This window comes from Polyodon spathula, chromosome 11 (assembly GCF_017654505.1).
Source record: "Polyodon spathula isolate WHYD16114869_AA chromosome 11, ASM1765450v1, whole genome shotgun sequence".
Classification (NCBI taxonomy): Eukaryota; Metazoa; Chordata; class Actinopteri; order Acipenseriformes; family Polyodontidae; genus Polyodon; species Polyodon spathula.
In genome coordinates this window covers 20,902,969-20,917,577 of record NC_054544.1, presented here as the reverse complement: position 1 = coordinate 20,917,577, position 14,609 = coordinate 20,902,969, and the positions used below count along the sequence as shown (strand labels likewise).

Sequence of the window (14,609 nt, the reverse complement as noted above, 5' to 3'; positions counted from 1 at the left end):
AAACAAATATTGTGCTGAGCTATGTCAGCACGAGTAGCAATTGTTATTTTAGTTGACAGATTTTAGTTTACTCTCCTCTATCTCTCTCATCCTTCCGCCCTAAACACCCAACCCTGAGTGAGTGATTTGTGCATCTATATATCCAGCTGTGCCGGGATTCAATTACTAATTAACCATTCACCCAGCATGTGAACAAACTGCTTGCCCACATACTAATACACATTTTACCTGCACGTGAAGTGATTGTGCAATCCCTGTGCCTAAATACAACTATATATTTTAAATCACCTGTGATAACCCACACTCCGTGCACCACGACATACACACCACATACAACATATAACACAAAAATATGCACAGGGGCAGGGCAACCCACCACAGGCTATTGTGATTTCAACCCTTAGCACTTGGACTCCACATGAACTAAACTGCATGCGCCAGAGTTATTCAGTGAAGGAGAGTTCAAGGGAAATAGTCCCCCGAGGGCTTAGAGAAAATGAAATGCAGGTCAGCCTGAGAAAAAAAATGCAGAATATCATTTAAAAAATATAAACAGAGGTCCTCCGAATGGGTTTTCGTTTAACACGGAAGATGTCGGTGCCTCGTCTGTGCACCAACCTTTCCTCTTTAAATCATGCACTGGAAAATACTGTTATCTCAAAAGTACAGCCCTTCTTATGCTAAACTGTACAGCAGTGGTGCACAACTCGGTCCTGTAGGGCTGGTGTCCCTGCAGGTTTTTATTCCAACTACACCCTAAAGTACTTTATTGGACCTTATTAGAAGCTTAATTGGTCCAATTAACTAAATTAGGGTATGGTTAGAACAAAAACCAGGAGGGACACGAGTCTTCCATGGCCTGAGTTGTGCACCACTGCTGTACAGTAATCATACAAATGATACATTCAGACATGTTGACATACCCTAGATGTACTTACATTTAATTTGGGAGACAGGTTTGTTGTGGTTCTGCTTGTCTGTGTTTGCTGCCTATGATGCAGTCCTTTCAGAACACAGTTGCATGACTTCAACCCAACAAACAAAGACAGAACATGTTATTGTAAACCTGTATTTTTATTTTAAAACTCAGTAACTGGTACTACACTTGGTTAAATCTCTGTTTACAAACAATGCTTTCAGTGCTGCACTTGCTTGGTCATTTAATGTAGAGGAGGAAATTGCCATCACCCTTTCAATTTCTTCTTTCCTATCATTAACCACAATATTCTAGTTGAATAGTGCAGTTGTACCGAGACTCCAATTGAATGATTGATTAGCAATCGAGTCTCGGTACAGCTGCATAAAAGCAGTATGTTTTCACTCACTCAGGGTTGTGTGTTCTGGAGTGGAGAAAGGGAGAGAGAGAGAGGAGAAACGGAAAATAAAATATAAGTTCAGTTACTATGAGTGCTGGAAGCACCAACCCCGTACTTGTTTTGTGTAGTGTTCGTCCACCCTGTTTTGTTAGTGCCTACTTGTTTTGTTTGTCTCTCTATTTTTGGCATAAAGTACAGTGTCCTGTGTTTTTTGTTACAATCTTTTTATTTTCTGTTTGTTTACTTATTAAATGCTGAGTGCAAACAAGCTTCACCAAAAAAACCCACATCTATGTATTGTCTCGATTCTTCCTGGTCCATGATATCACGACACACCTGCGCACTGCGACCATCTTTCCACAGTACAATAGAAGCTTGGTGAAGATTGAGGCGGTTATCAAGGCAGTTATTGTGTTCACTGTGTACAGTGTGACAGACAGGCAGACAGACAGATGGGCAAACATAATCAGTCCCATGGATCCCAAATTTTTTTTTTTATGAGACCCCTACAAATGACATGGTTTGCGGGAACAAGCACAAAGCATTTTTTTTCTTTAGTACTATACTCCCTTTTGTAACACATGTGTTACAGAATCGTGTACTTTATTTTTTAACTCTCAGATTATGCTCTAGTTTCTCTGGATTCCCCCAATGCACAGCTCTGCTTCGCTCTGTTGCTGAGCAACAGATAGCCATCCAGTATGTGGCGGCAAACAATTTTCGACACAACTCTCTTATTTAACCCTATGCTGTCCTATGTCGGGCCAGGTCCGACATTACAATTATCCCTTTCCAGTCCGATGTCGGACCCTTGCCGACATCTTCAAAAAGACATAAAGCCCAGGTTTCTAGTAATTTTTTCTCCTCCGGAAAAGGCTGAGAAAACCTTTCAATAGCCGAATGAGACCGATAGGAGCAGAATGAAGCCGAAAAAAAACTGATATGCGCTATACACTACAGAGGTAACACAGACATAAACAAAGGAGGTAACTGCTTCTGTGTCCAGTGCTCAAAGAATACCATGGACGTTTGTAGAGCTTTTTGAAATGTTATAGTAATAAAATATTGACTTGGACCGCAGTTTGGTGATAACATGAGGGATTTATCAATATGCACGTCTATAAAAAGGGTTAAGTCAGACCATTCCCTGCCTCTTCAAACTGCAGATCATATTTGTTCAATGTAATACATTCAAAAGGACGCTTGGAAATGGTGCTGCTGAGTCACAGTCTGTGGGTAAATGATGTATTGCCTTCATGGTTTTGTCTGTGTTCATGTTCGCTCTAATACTACCACTACTCCTAAAGTGGTGATTACACTGTGTAACAATTTTTTTTTTTTTTGGTTCCTGGGTAGTAAGTGTTATTCCCTAATTGCTTATGCCTCAAAAGTATAGAAAACTTTGCTTTTGTGACCAGGACAGTGATATTTTGAAATGTACCTATTTTCCAGAACATTCCAGATAGATTCAGTGCTGAGTAAACTTGGAGTAACTTCTAGAACTTTCTAGAACTTTCCAGTAATATAAATAGTAGTATAAATACAGGGTCCTTAAGCCCACCAGTTCAGTTTAGTTCCAGCTGCCTAAGTGGATACATATCTGCATTTTTCTGAGATGGCATCAAGAGGCTGCAATGGTGGCATTCCTGATGGGTCTCCAAGGAAAAAACAAGGTTTTACCAAGTTTCCCTGCTATCTTTGCCTTTGGGACAGCAGGGACACCAAGGCGCACTACCACAGGCGGGACTGGCCACAGCGGACCGAGTTCTCTGTGGGGAGGAACAACGTCAAGTGGGAGCCACTGGTGGACCCCCGGAAGGTGCTGATGCCACCACTGCACATCAAATTAGGCCTTATGAAACAATTTGTCAGAGATCTAGATAAGGAGTCGGCAGCCTTCAAGTACCTTCAAGACTTCTTCCTTAAGCTGTCTGAGGCAAAGGTCAAAGCCGGTGTCTTCGTCAGACCACAGATAAAGAAGATCCTGGAGTGCAATGAATTCCCCAAGAAGCTCACTAGTAAGGAGAAAGCGGCTTGGAACAGCTTTGTCGCAGTGGTTCAGGGCTTCCTGGGCAATCACAAGGCCGAAAAGTATGTGGAGCTGGTTGAGACTCTGGTGAAGAACTACGGCACTGTAGGCTGTAGGATGTCCCTCAAAGTCTATATCCTTGATGCTTATCTTGATAAATTCAAGGAGAACATGGGAGCGTACTCGGAGGAGCAAGGCGAGCGCTTCTACCAGGATATACTGGACTTTGAACGCCGCTACCAAGGACAGTATAACGAGAACATGATGGGAGACTACATTTGGGGTCTGATTCGTGAAAGTGATTTACAGTATAATCGTAAATCCCGAAAAACTACTCACTTTTAAATCTTTTGTAGTCATTTTGTATTACTTTAGTATAAATACATGTTAATTTGGATTCATATGCTGTTTTTTTCTGACTTTATGTGAACGAAAAGACCGTTTTCTCACTGGAAATAGGTACATTTCAAAATATCACTGTCCTGGTCACAAAAGCAAAGTTTGTGGGGAATAATAGCCATTTTCTATACTTTTGAGGCACAAGCAATTAGGAAATAACACGTACTACCCAGGAACAAAAATTGTGTTACATAGTGTTACCCTTGTTGGCCTGTGAGCTTAAGCAATCAATACATATTATACTGTGAGGGTGTCGCTTCTCATAATAACAAACAATAGTAATTTTAACAGTTTTAGGGATTTTCTGACTTGGCAAACAGTTCCCTTTGTGGTGTCTCAAATGAAACAGGACCAGGATGGCCTGTTTTATATATTCTAACACATCAGCATTATTGTGCTGGCTTTTGGGCTGTAAAAGAGATGAACTTGGAATGAGATGTTCAACAGACATCCCATCTGCTTTTGAGATGTGAAAGATTGCGTGGTGCTAAGAGAGATTTACAGAGGTGTTGAACCCTTAAGTGAGCAGAACTAAACCTCCCCACTGTGGTCTAGAGACTGGCCTCTACGGAAATGAGGATCTAGGATAAAAGAGCAGTGAACACTTATTTTTAAATTACTGGACCTCATGTGTCCATAAAAACAATGGCTACTGTTTTAATTAATATTTTGCACTGGATAACAGTGATTCAGACCAGACCTGCATAAACACACACACACACACACACATATATATATATATATATATATATATATATATATATATATATATATATATATATATATATATATATATGTACTTTTTACTTTTTTGGTATTCTTCTCAAACAAAATGTAATTCTCTCTTTTGATGTCTATTTTGTGAATAAAGTTTCTGCTTGAAATTTGACTGGTCACACAAGATTAATGCAACATCCCATGGCAATAGGTCCCCAATACAGTCAGTGTAGAAAGGAAGCGTTGCCATCTAATCAAATGAATAGGAACCATAGTAGACTAAATGAGTACACATTACTATATAAGAGTTGTAAGAGTTCCGTTGTTATCTCACCGTTTCACTGAAAATATGGCACAGAAACACTCAGCTTAGCTAATATACTATATTTGTCTCTCCTTTGGTGTTTCCATAGTACTAAAACACTGAATCTTCTTTAGCCCTGTCACTGTACAGTAATTAAACACAGCATGGCATTTTAAAAGGAAAGATAAACCAGTTGGCTGAAAAAGATCCATCATTTTAAAATATGTCTCTCTCACTGTAGCTGGAGGGAGTGAATTCCACACTCCCGATACATCAGAATTTCAGAATAGAGTGAAAACAAAATTTCACAGACTGCAGGCCTGTCCTGTTTGGGCTTATTGACAAGCCTGCAGCTAAAGTACAAGGTTAGGTTAAGGGTAAAGGTGAGGAATAAGGATAAAGGGGATAAGGACCAAGGCTGAACATAACAACACTATTACAAGTCCCTTATTTTGCTTAGTTGTTTTACCTTTTTGGTTTCCAGATTTTACACTTGGACAGTCCATTTTTCTGGCCAATCAACTACAGTACACATTTGATGAACTTGATTTCCTTTCCCACTGTGCTACAGGTAATAGGACCCATCTGACCCTGCTTATATTTATAAGTGCAGAACACAAATATAGGGTGTGTTCAACTTATGAAACTTACAGGATGTTCTGAGAAAAATAAGCTCACCCTATACAGAATACAAAACTGGAAAATGAACATCCATTTTGCTACATGTAAGAAACATGCTGGATAATATTACAGAATGCTCTGTACAAAAAAAAAGTTTCTTATATATGTTAAAGGATACATACTCTTAATACACAATATCATAAATTAACACTCCAAAAAACAAGTGTAAAGTCTGTGCTTTTATTTTTATTTCGGGGTTGTAAATGCATCTTTCAGATATAGTACCAGTATCATATTCTTTCACACATATTTGTGAAATCACTTTTTTTGTGAAAAAACAAATCAATTAAAAATAAAAACCTGAAAATTCTTCCTTAGATAAGTATTCACCCTCTTTTCTATGACACTCCTGAATAAGCTCAGGTGCAACCAATTGCCTTCAGAATTCACCCAATAAGTTAAATAGAGTTCATCTGTGTGCAATAAAAGTGGTTCACATGATTTCAGATTAAATTCACCTATATTCAAAGATACTACCATGAAGACCAAGGAGCTTTTAATACAACTCCGAGATAAAGTTGTGGAACGGCACAGATCAGGGGAAGGATATAAAAAATTTTAAAGTCATTGAATAGCCCTTGGAGCACAGTCAAGTTGATCATTAAGAAGTGGAAGGTATACAGCACCACCCAGAATCTGCTTAGAGCAGGCCGTCCTGAAACTGAGTAGCTGGGTAAGAAGGGCATTGGTCAGAGAAGCCACCAAGAGGCCAACAACAACTCTGAAAGACCTACAGCGTTCCATTGCTGAGATGGAAGAAACTGTCCATGTATCAACAATAGCTGAGGTACCCCACATCTGGCCTGTATGGAAGAGTGGCAAGAAGGAAGCCATTTCTGAAAAAAGCCTGTGTAAAATCTCACTTGGAATTTGAAAAAAGGAATATGGAAGACTCCTAATAGATGTGGCAAAAGATTCTGTGGTCCGATGAAACAAAAATTGAACTTTTTGGCCTAAATGCAAAGCGTTATGTTTGGCGCAAACCCAACACAGCACATCAAGTTCATCCAGGGTGGGTCCATGGTGGTAGGGATGCTCCTTCGTCCAGTTACTACTACTACGACATCCCTACGAAAAGTAGTGTCCTGACCCTTCGAACAGTCCCACTCCGGTTTACCTACTCTGATGTCCGTGCCGCAGGCATCCCCATCCAACTTGACAGAGCTTGAACGCAATTTTGCCAAGAAGTATGGGCAAATATTGCAGGCTCCATATGTGCAAACCTGGTAGAGACTTACCCAAAGATGGGATCTTCTGTAGTTGCTGCCAAACGAACGGTTTCCACCGTATTGACTCAGGGGGGTGAATACTTATCTAACCAAGACATTTCTGTGTTTTTTTGTTTTTCATAAACTGTTGTATCACAATAAAAAAATCTCTTGCCTCTTCAAAGTGTTGAGTAGGTTGTGTAAACAGTAAATGCTGATTTTATAGAAGGATAAGGAAAAGGTATTGTTTTAGGGAATCACGCATTCCATTTCTAAGAATCAAAGTGTTCCTGAAAGTGACTGTTATTCAGGTACAGCATAGTGCACTGTATATATTTGGTGTGGGGGGCGGGGGCAAATGAGACTTGAACGCATCCTGTCCTGTCTCTGTGATAAACCTGAAGAGATTTGGTTGGGCACATTGACATTGAGATTGCCAGGAAAACCTTGTTTCTCCATAGTGATGGGAGATTTGTGAATATGTTTAAAAGATGTGCCATAACATCATGTTGTATATTCATGAAACTATTCTAAACTGTTGTTAAAAAAATTAAAAATATCATCAAGGGCCAATCATAGTTAAACTTGTATTTATTGATAAAAAAAAAAAAATCATAGTATTTAAATAACTGAGTTAAATCTTTGTTAATTGGGTGCTGTGCAGGAAAAGCAACCTTGTTGTACTTAAGGGGCCTTCAATTAAATAACTTTACATTTTCTACCTAATGTCTTAAAGAGCAACTTGATGTGCTTATGAAATATCACAGTTATTTGAATAGATGTACTCTTTTTGATTAGATTATTTTTGTATATCTATTTCAGGCATCACATCCTGGTGATTTTTTACAACACCCCTGTGACTTCAAAAAGGCCTTCAAGCATGTCTGTATTAGAGCCCACCAGATTGTAATTAACCTATTGCCCTGCAACACTCCTGTCACAGTGGCTCAAACAGAACATTAGGCACAAAGTGATTCTGACCCAGAAAAATAACACTATAGCTAAGATTACTGTGATCTGTGTCCTTGTTTGTATTATATAATTTTCAGTCAGCACATCCTGGTGAGTCTAAATCACATCTGTGGCCTTATTTATTGCTCTCACCATGTCTAATCTTCATGGTTTCACCACAGTGAAACCATTTACCTGTCCGTCTGCAACATCCTGCCCCAAGGGTCTTTAAAAACACCACCATTTGTTCTGTGTTATTTCTTACAGATGTATCTTATAACATCAAGGATACATTGAACAAGTTTGACTAAGATGTAGCGTATGAAACTGTCGCACTGCAACAGGACTCATTTCCAAAATACTTATAAATGGTACCATACATCTGGAATAAACTGCATATATGTTAAAAAGGGTACTCCAGTCTTTAATTAACTCCTATTATTTGGAATTCCATTCATTTTAAGAAACTAAAACCTAACAATTGAAGTCAAATAATTTGTGAAGAGTGTGACGCTTCAAATTATATTTTTATAATGTATTCTGAATGGTACTTATTGTAATTAATCAAATACTGTGGGTTATTTTTTGTATGTATTTTTGTGCTTCTGCGTTCTTCAGTTCTAGTTGCCTGTCATAGACATTTATATTGATCAACCAAAGCTTCTTTATATTAATGAGCGCTAGTGCCATCTAGTGCACAGCACTGCATTGCCATCAAAACTAAAGGAAACTTGTTTCCAAAATTGCAGATGGTGCTGGCTGTTACTTCTCTAAAGACACTGGCTTAGAAATAAAGAGTTGATCCTGAACTCAGGTGAAAGCTGAACACAATCTTAACAAATAAATAAATATAAACTGAATTTTAAATATGGGTCTGCCAAAATACTTACTTATTCAGCACTCTGAAGTAAATTTTTGGTTTTGTGCTAATAACATGAATTAAATGTGCCTCATCTTTTTCTGAGGGTTCTTAAACTAACAATGGTGATTTTATGAGTTTTTAAAGTTTTGGATGATTTACATTGCAGATATAGAGCAGTGAACCCCCCCCCCCCCCCCCCAACAATTTAATGGCTTTAACTGCAGTTAAGTTCTCCACATGGAGTTTCCTAAGATACATCCTTGTTAAATGATATAACATAAACATAATGGTTACCATATGCAACAAGTTGGTATGATGCAATGCCTAAAGCAGGTAAAAAGTAATGTACAGCTATAGAATAATTACATTTACATGGTGCTATAAGATGCTTTTGGACAAAGTCTGCCAACATTTTCACAATAAAAACTTCTTTGCCATTTATCATTTCATTTTCTTTCTTTGTGTGTGGAATTTTTATGTATTTTTTACTACTGTCGGATCAGAGCTTCTGATGGTGCTTATTGGTATCCAAAATACCAAAAGGCCATCTCTGCAGTTCAGCTAACTGACTTTTTTTTTTTTTTACTTTCTTTCAGGTATCCACGTCTTGTGTGCCTACTGCAAACTACGAACTGGTAAGAGCTTACAGTTTCAAGATATTTGAAAATAAGTAACGTACAGTGGTATCCATGACCAGAGATAAAAATTGCAAAGTGTGGAAATATTCCATTTAGTTAACCTGTCCTGAATCTTCTGCACGTTAGAGGGCATTAAATGACTAGAAACTGGTTTGTCACAGATTACTACTGACATACAGTGCTTGACCAGCAGGTGCCACAACTGAAGTTCAGGTTGCTATAGAAGGCCAGCTTCTAAATTGAAATACTGCATGTTATAATTTGATCAAACAGGAAATTAAACTAAAACTAGCAAAGTAGATGTGGACCAATGCACAAAAAGTTCAACGTTACATTTTCCAAATGTTGATCTTACCAAGATCATAGAAATAACATTTCAAATTGTTCGGAGAGAACTTCGTTCAATATACTGTAGCTTTTTTTTTTTTTATCATTAAGCTCAGTAAAAATATAAGTAAATTTGATTTGTAATGAAATCATGACTTTATTATGGTTGATTTGCGCATACATGTTTTACTTATATCTAGAGGATTGCCTTTCCAATTAGGATGGAATTAGGTTCGAATAAGGAGTTGCCTGCCCCTCAGCACATTGATATTTGTATGAAAGCTTTTGGATGGGAAATAGTTTAAAAACTGCTTTATATGTGTGTAATTGTTGTAGCTTTTTTTTTTTCCGGACAGTCAATGTTAATTATTCAGGATATACGTTTTGGCCTTCTGTTTCCTGAAGCTGATTCACAGCTATCCCTCCTCCTGAGAACTAGATTTTGTTGGTTGTTTTTGGGCCAATGTATTGCTTTTATAGGGAGCTTGCATATGGCAATGCCTGTAAGCTACTACAATTTAGCTGTGTTTAATTCAGCTAATTACCTTGTTTAAAGATTAACTCACACTTGACGTTAATATTTACACTGAAGTGATTTTTCACGTAACAGTATATTTTAAATAAATAGGAATTTGCCCATACCACGTAAATGCTTATACAGTGCCGTGAAAAAGTGTTTGTCCCCTGTCTGATTTTCTGCATTTTTGCACATTTTTCACCTTGAATTTGGACTGATTTTTTTGTGGGTTGTAGTAGCATATAGAGAGAGTCTGAGCGAAAAAATGACACCAAAGTTTGGTGCTTCTTTCATTTGTTTGGTGTGCAAGATAATCAAACATGCAATCTTCAGGTGTGAAAAAGTTATTGCCCCCCTAGTTAACCCAACCCAATTAAAGGGATAATTAGGGTCTGCAGTTTAAATACTTTGGTTAACAATCAGGCCTGATTTGGGCCAGTCCTGCCCAATATAAATCTGACTAACTTTGGCCCTTACCATCAGAGTGAAGTTGTCAGCACACAAGTTCTAGAGGCACATTGTACCATGATCAAAAGAAATTCCTGAAGACTTCCGGAAAAAAGTTGTTGATACCTATCAGTCTGGAAAGAGGTACAAAGCCATTTCTAAGGCTCTGGGGCTCCACAAAACCATAGTCAGCCATATTGTGCAAATGGAGAAAGTTTGGGACAGTAGTGAATCTTCCCAGGAGTGGCCTTCCTGCCAAAATCTCTCCAAGAGCAAGGCGTAAAATTGTCCAGGAAGTCACAAAGAACCCTAGAACAAAATCCAGAGATCTGCAGCCTCTCTCACCTCGGCTAAAGTCAGTGTTCATGACTTCACCATCAGAAAGACACTGGGCAAAAATGGGTTTCATGGCAGAGTAGCAAGGTGAAAACCACTGCTACTAAGATGAACATGAGTACTTGAGTCTCAAGTTTGCCAAAAAGCACCTGGATGATCCTCAAGAGTTCTGGAACAATGTTCTATGCACAGCTGAGTCAAAAGTGGAACTTTGTGGCCAACATGGGGCCCGTTATGTCTGGTGAAAACCAAACACTGCATTCCACAGTAAGAACCTCATACCAACTGTCAAGCATGGTGGTGGTAATATCATGTTTTGCTTCACTAGGACCTGGATGACTTGCCATCATTGAAGGAACCATGAATTCTGCTCTGTATCAGAGAATTCTACAGGAGAATGTCAGGCCATCCATCCATGAGCTGAAGCTAAAGCGCAGCTGGGTCACGCAGCAAGACAATGATCCGAAACACATAAGCAAGTCTACATCAGAATTGTTGAAGAACAAGAAATTTAAAGTTTTGGAATGGCCTAGTCAAAGTCCAGACCTAAACCCCATTGAAAAATTGTGGCAGGACCTGAAATGAGCAGTTTATGCTCAAAAACCCACAAACGTCACTGAGTTGAAGCAGTTCTGCATGAAGGAGTTGGCCAAAATTCCTCCACTGCACTGTGAGAGACTGATCAATAACGCCAGGAAGAGTTTGGTTGCAGTTGTTGCTGCTAAAGGTGGCGTAACCAGTTATTGAGTCTAATGAGGTGATTACTTTTTCACACGGGGGCATTGGGTGTTGCATAACTTTCTTTAATAAATAAATGAAATAAGTATCAAAATGTTATGTTATTTGTTCACCCAGGGTCTCTTTTATCTAATATTAAATTTTGGTTAAAGATCTGATAGCATTCAGTGTCAAAAATATGCAAAAATGCAGAAAACTGGACAGGGGGCAAATACTTTTTCATGGCACTGTACCTGTGGTTGAGCAAACATGAATTTTCCTTTTTTAAACATGATATCTGGTTCTACACTTTGTTAAAGGAATCTGTTTTTGCAAGCCTTGCTTCCAGAGACTGTATCACCATCCTGGTCCTTTCACCTAGAAATGAAACATTCCCCCATCCTTCTGAGCTTTCTTTCCTGTCGATTTCCTGTTGAATGTCAGATAAATATACCTCAAGAGCCACATTCAATTGAAAGTTATTGAAAGTATCATAGTCTGAAGACATATGAAGGAACCGATCCTTCAGATGTCCATCTGTATTTCACACCTTTACATATACATACATTTACTGTGGATGTATGCAGTTCATATTGATCTACTTTTTATTTATACTGATAGCTCTGATTTTGTATTTACACTAATGGGGTTGGCTGATTGATGTTAACATACAGGTGTTGTACAAAAATAACACTTGCTATATGTAGCACACAGTTCTGTGTAAATGGTCTGCCGCTCACAGGGGTGAATACATTTTAATGCACAGGGAATGCAAGCTGCATCAACTTCTTATAAGTCAGTTTCAGTCACAATGAAGAAGACAGCAAAAGTGACAAGACTTTGATAGAGAGTTGACTGAGACCCTCGATTGAACTTGAGCACCTGTCTCAAAATCGTTGACTATGTGGGGCATTCTGTTAATTTGAACACAGATTTCCAACTACCCCGAAGAAATAATGTTGATGCAGTGCTGTCCAACTAACCCGAAGAAATAATGTTGATGCAGTGCTGTCCAACTACTCCGAAGAAATAATGTTGATGCAGTGCTGTCCAACTACTCCGAAGAAATAATGTTGATGCAGTGCTGTCCAACTACTCCGAAGAAATAATGTTGATGCAGTGCTGTCCAACTACTCCGAAGAAATAATGTTGATGCAGTGCTGTCCTGGCTGTCTATCATAGCCTAACACCCTATTCCCAGTGTTACGGCTGTTGTTTTTAATGCACAACCCCTATACATGGATAAATATACACATACATAGATAGATTCATACATACATACATACACTATGCATACACATATATACAGAACCATAACTCCATACCTTTACACAATAGATGTATACAACACACATACATGCGTACAATTAAAGCATAGTGGAGTTCCACCTGCTGTAAGAAGACGGAGGTACACTAGGTAAAGTGTGGTGTGGAGTACACTGTATGTTTGTGGGCTGTGTCCTCAATAGAAACATTCCTGAGTAGTGTCCTCATGTTTATGTATGTGTGGAGAACGTTGTTAAGAGGAGAGGCCTGTCGTCAGTGGGAGAGGTAGTGGCAGCGGGTGGAATGTGGGCGCTGAGGCTGTCAGTTCTTTCATTCATCACCTTTAATCAAACCCCAGGCCAGTCCCACCGTCTGGTGACCCACAAGACAAGGAATTGTCAAGTCTTTCATCTCTGGAGGCCTAGGTTCAAATTCAGCTCAAGGCAAATATGAAATGAGTATAAAGAATACTATAATAAAATATGATACAATATTTTATTTTATAGTGTCCTTCATGATTTTTGTCTAAAACATCCTAAAATAAAATAAAATAATAATAAAAAAAAAACTTTACACTGCAATTATATCTCCTTTCAAACCTATCCAGTTTTAAATAACTTTAGCATAACAGAGACAGAAGTGTTAAGGGATTAGGGGCTCTTAAAATAAACAAATCCCCTGGGCTGGATGAGATCCTCCCAATAGTACACAAAGAAATGAAAGAAGTTATTTACAAAACGCTAACTAAGATCATGCAACAGTCTCTTGATACAGGGGTTGTACCGACAGACTGGAGAATTGCAAACATAATACCGATACACAAAAAGGTAGACAAAACTGAACCAGGTAACTACAGACCAATAAGCCTGACTTCTATTATATGTAAACTTGTGGAAACTATAATGATCCAAAATGGAAAATTACCTATATGGTTACAGTATCCTGGGAGACAGTCAGCATGGTTTTAGGAAAAGGAGATCATGTCTAACTAAATTGCTTGATTTTTATGAGGATGCAACATCGACAATGGATAATTGCAAAACATATGACATGGCTTATTTAGATTTCCATAAAGCTTTTGACTGAGAAAATGGGCAACATTTTGGGGAAAGGCTGCATGCTTAAGAGGGAATTCTCATTAAAATCATATTCAGAGTTACCAGGATATCTAAGTAGGGTACAAAGGGCTATATAAGCTAGTGTCTTGTACTTTTGTCAGTTATGTGTTAAAGCAACACCATAGATACTGTATTGTACAATACAAAGCCTTGGTCATTTACTTTTTTCATGATAGCTCTGATTGTGTTATTATAGCTGGCACTGTGTAATACTAACATACTCCCCATGTTTTTCTTTGAAAGAGCTGAATTTATTTCAGTAATAACTGATAGTCTCATGATAAATATGTCATTAATAAGACCACTTATCATTCAAATCTGCTAATGTTACCACTGTTTGCTTAAGGCTTGAAAAATATTTTCTGATATCTTCTCCAGCCAACATACACACACACTAAGGGCTAGCTAATAGGAGCCCAGGCTTTGCAAAGCATAGCACATTTCACAATTGCATGTTATTCCAGTAAAACGTTATCAACGTAAAAAAATGTCACCATTTAGACATCCTTTTTGGGTTACTTTGTTTACACACAAATGTGGTATTTCTTACATCCACTGGGGGCAGAGTGTTGCAGAGGGACAGTTTAATGGTTACACTCTGGTGTTCCAGCTGTATTTAGACATTTTGTAGGACATGTCTGAGTGCTCTATTGAGGCCACAGGGGTGCATACACTTTTCTTAAAAAGTCACCAGGATGTAATGAACTGAAACAGATTATTGTATATAAGTGATTCGAAACAACAAGAAGAATTAATTAGTAACTGTGATATGTCAT

General features: G+C 38.3%; 1 protein-coding gene across 4 annotated transcripts in view; it reads left to right on the top strand.

Annotated features, from left to right (window-relative positions):
* LOC121322595 (tensin-1-like) overlaps positions 1 to 14,609 on the top strand; it is a 287,308-nt gene that overhangs the window by 168,912 nt on the left and 103,787 nt on the right. For all 4 annotated transcript variants that reach the window (XM_041262743.1, XM_041262744.1, XM_041262746.1 and 1 more), the window contains exon 4: positions 9,064 to 9,102. In XM_041262743.1, coding sequence (XP_041118677.1) covers positions 9,064 to 9,102 — 39 coding nt within the window. The remainder of the gene's footprint in view (positions 1 to 9,063; positions 9,103 to 14,609) is intronic.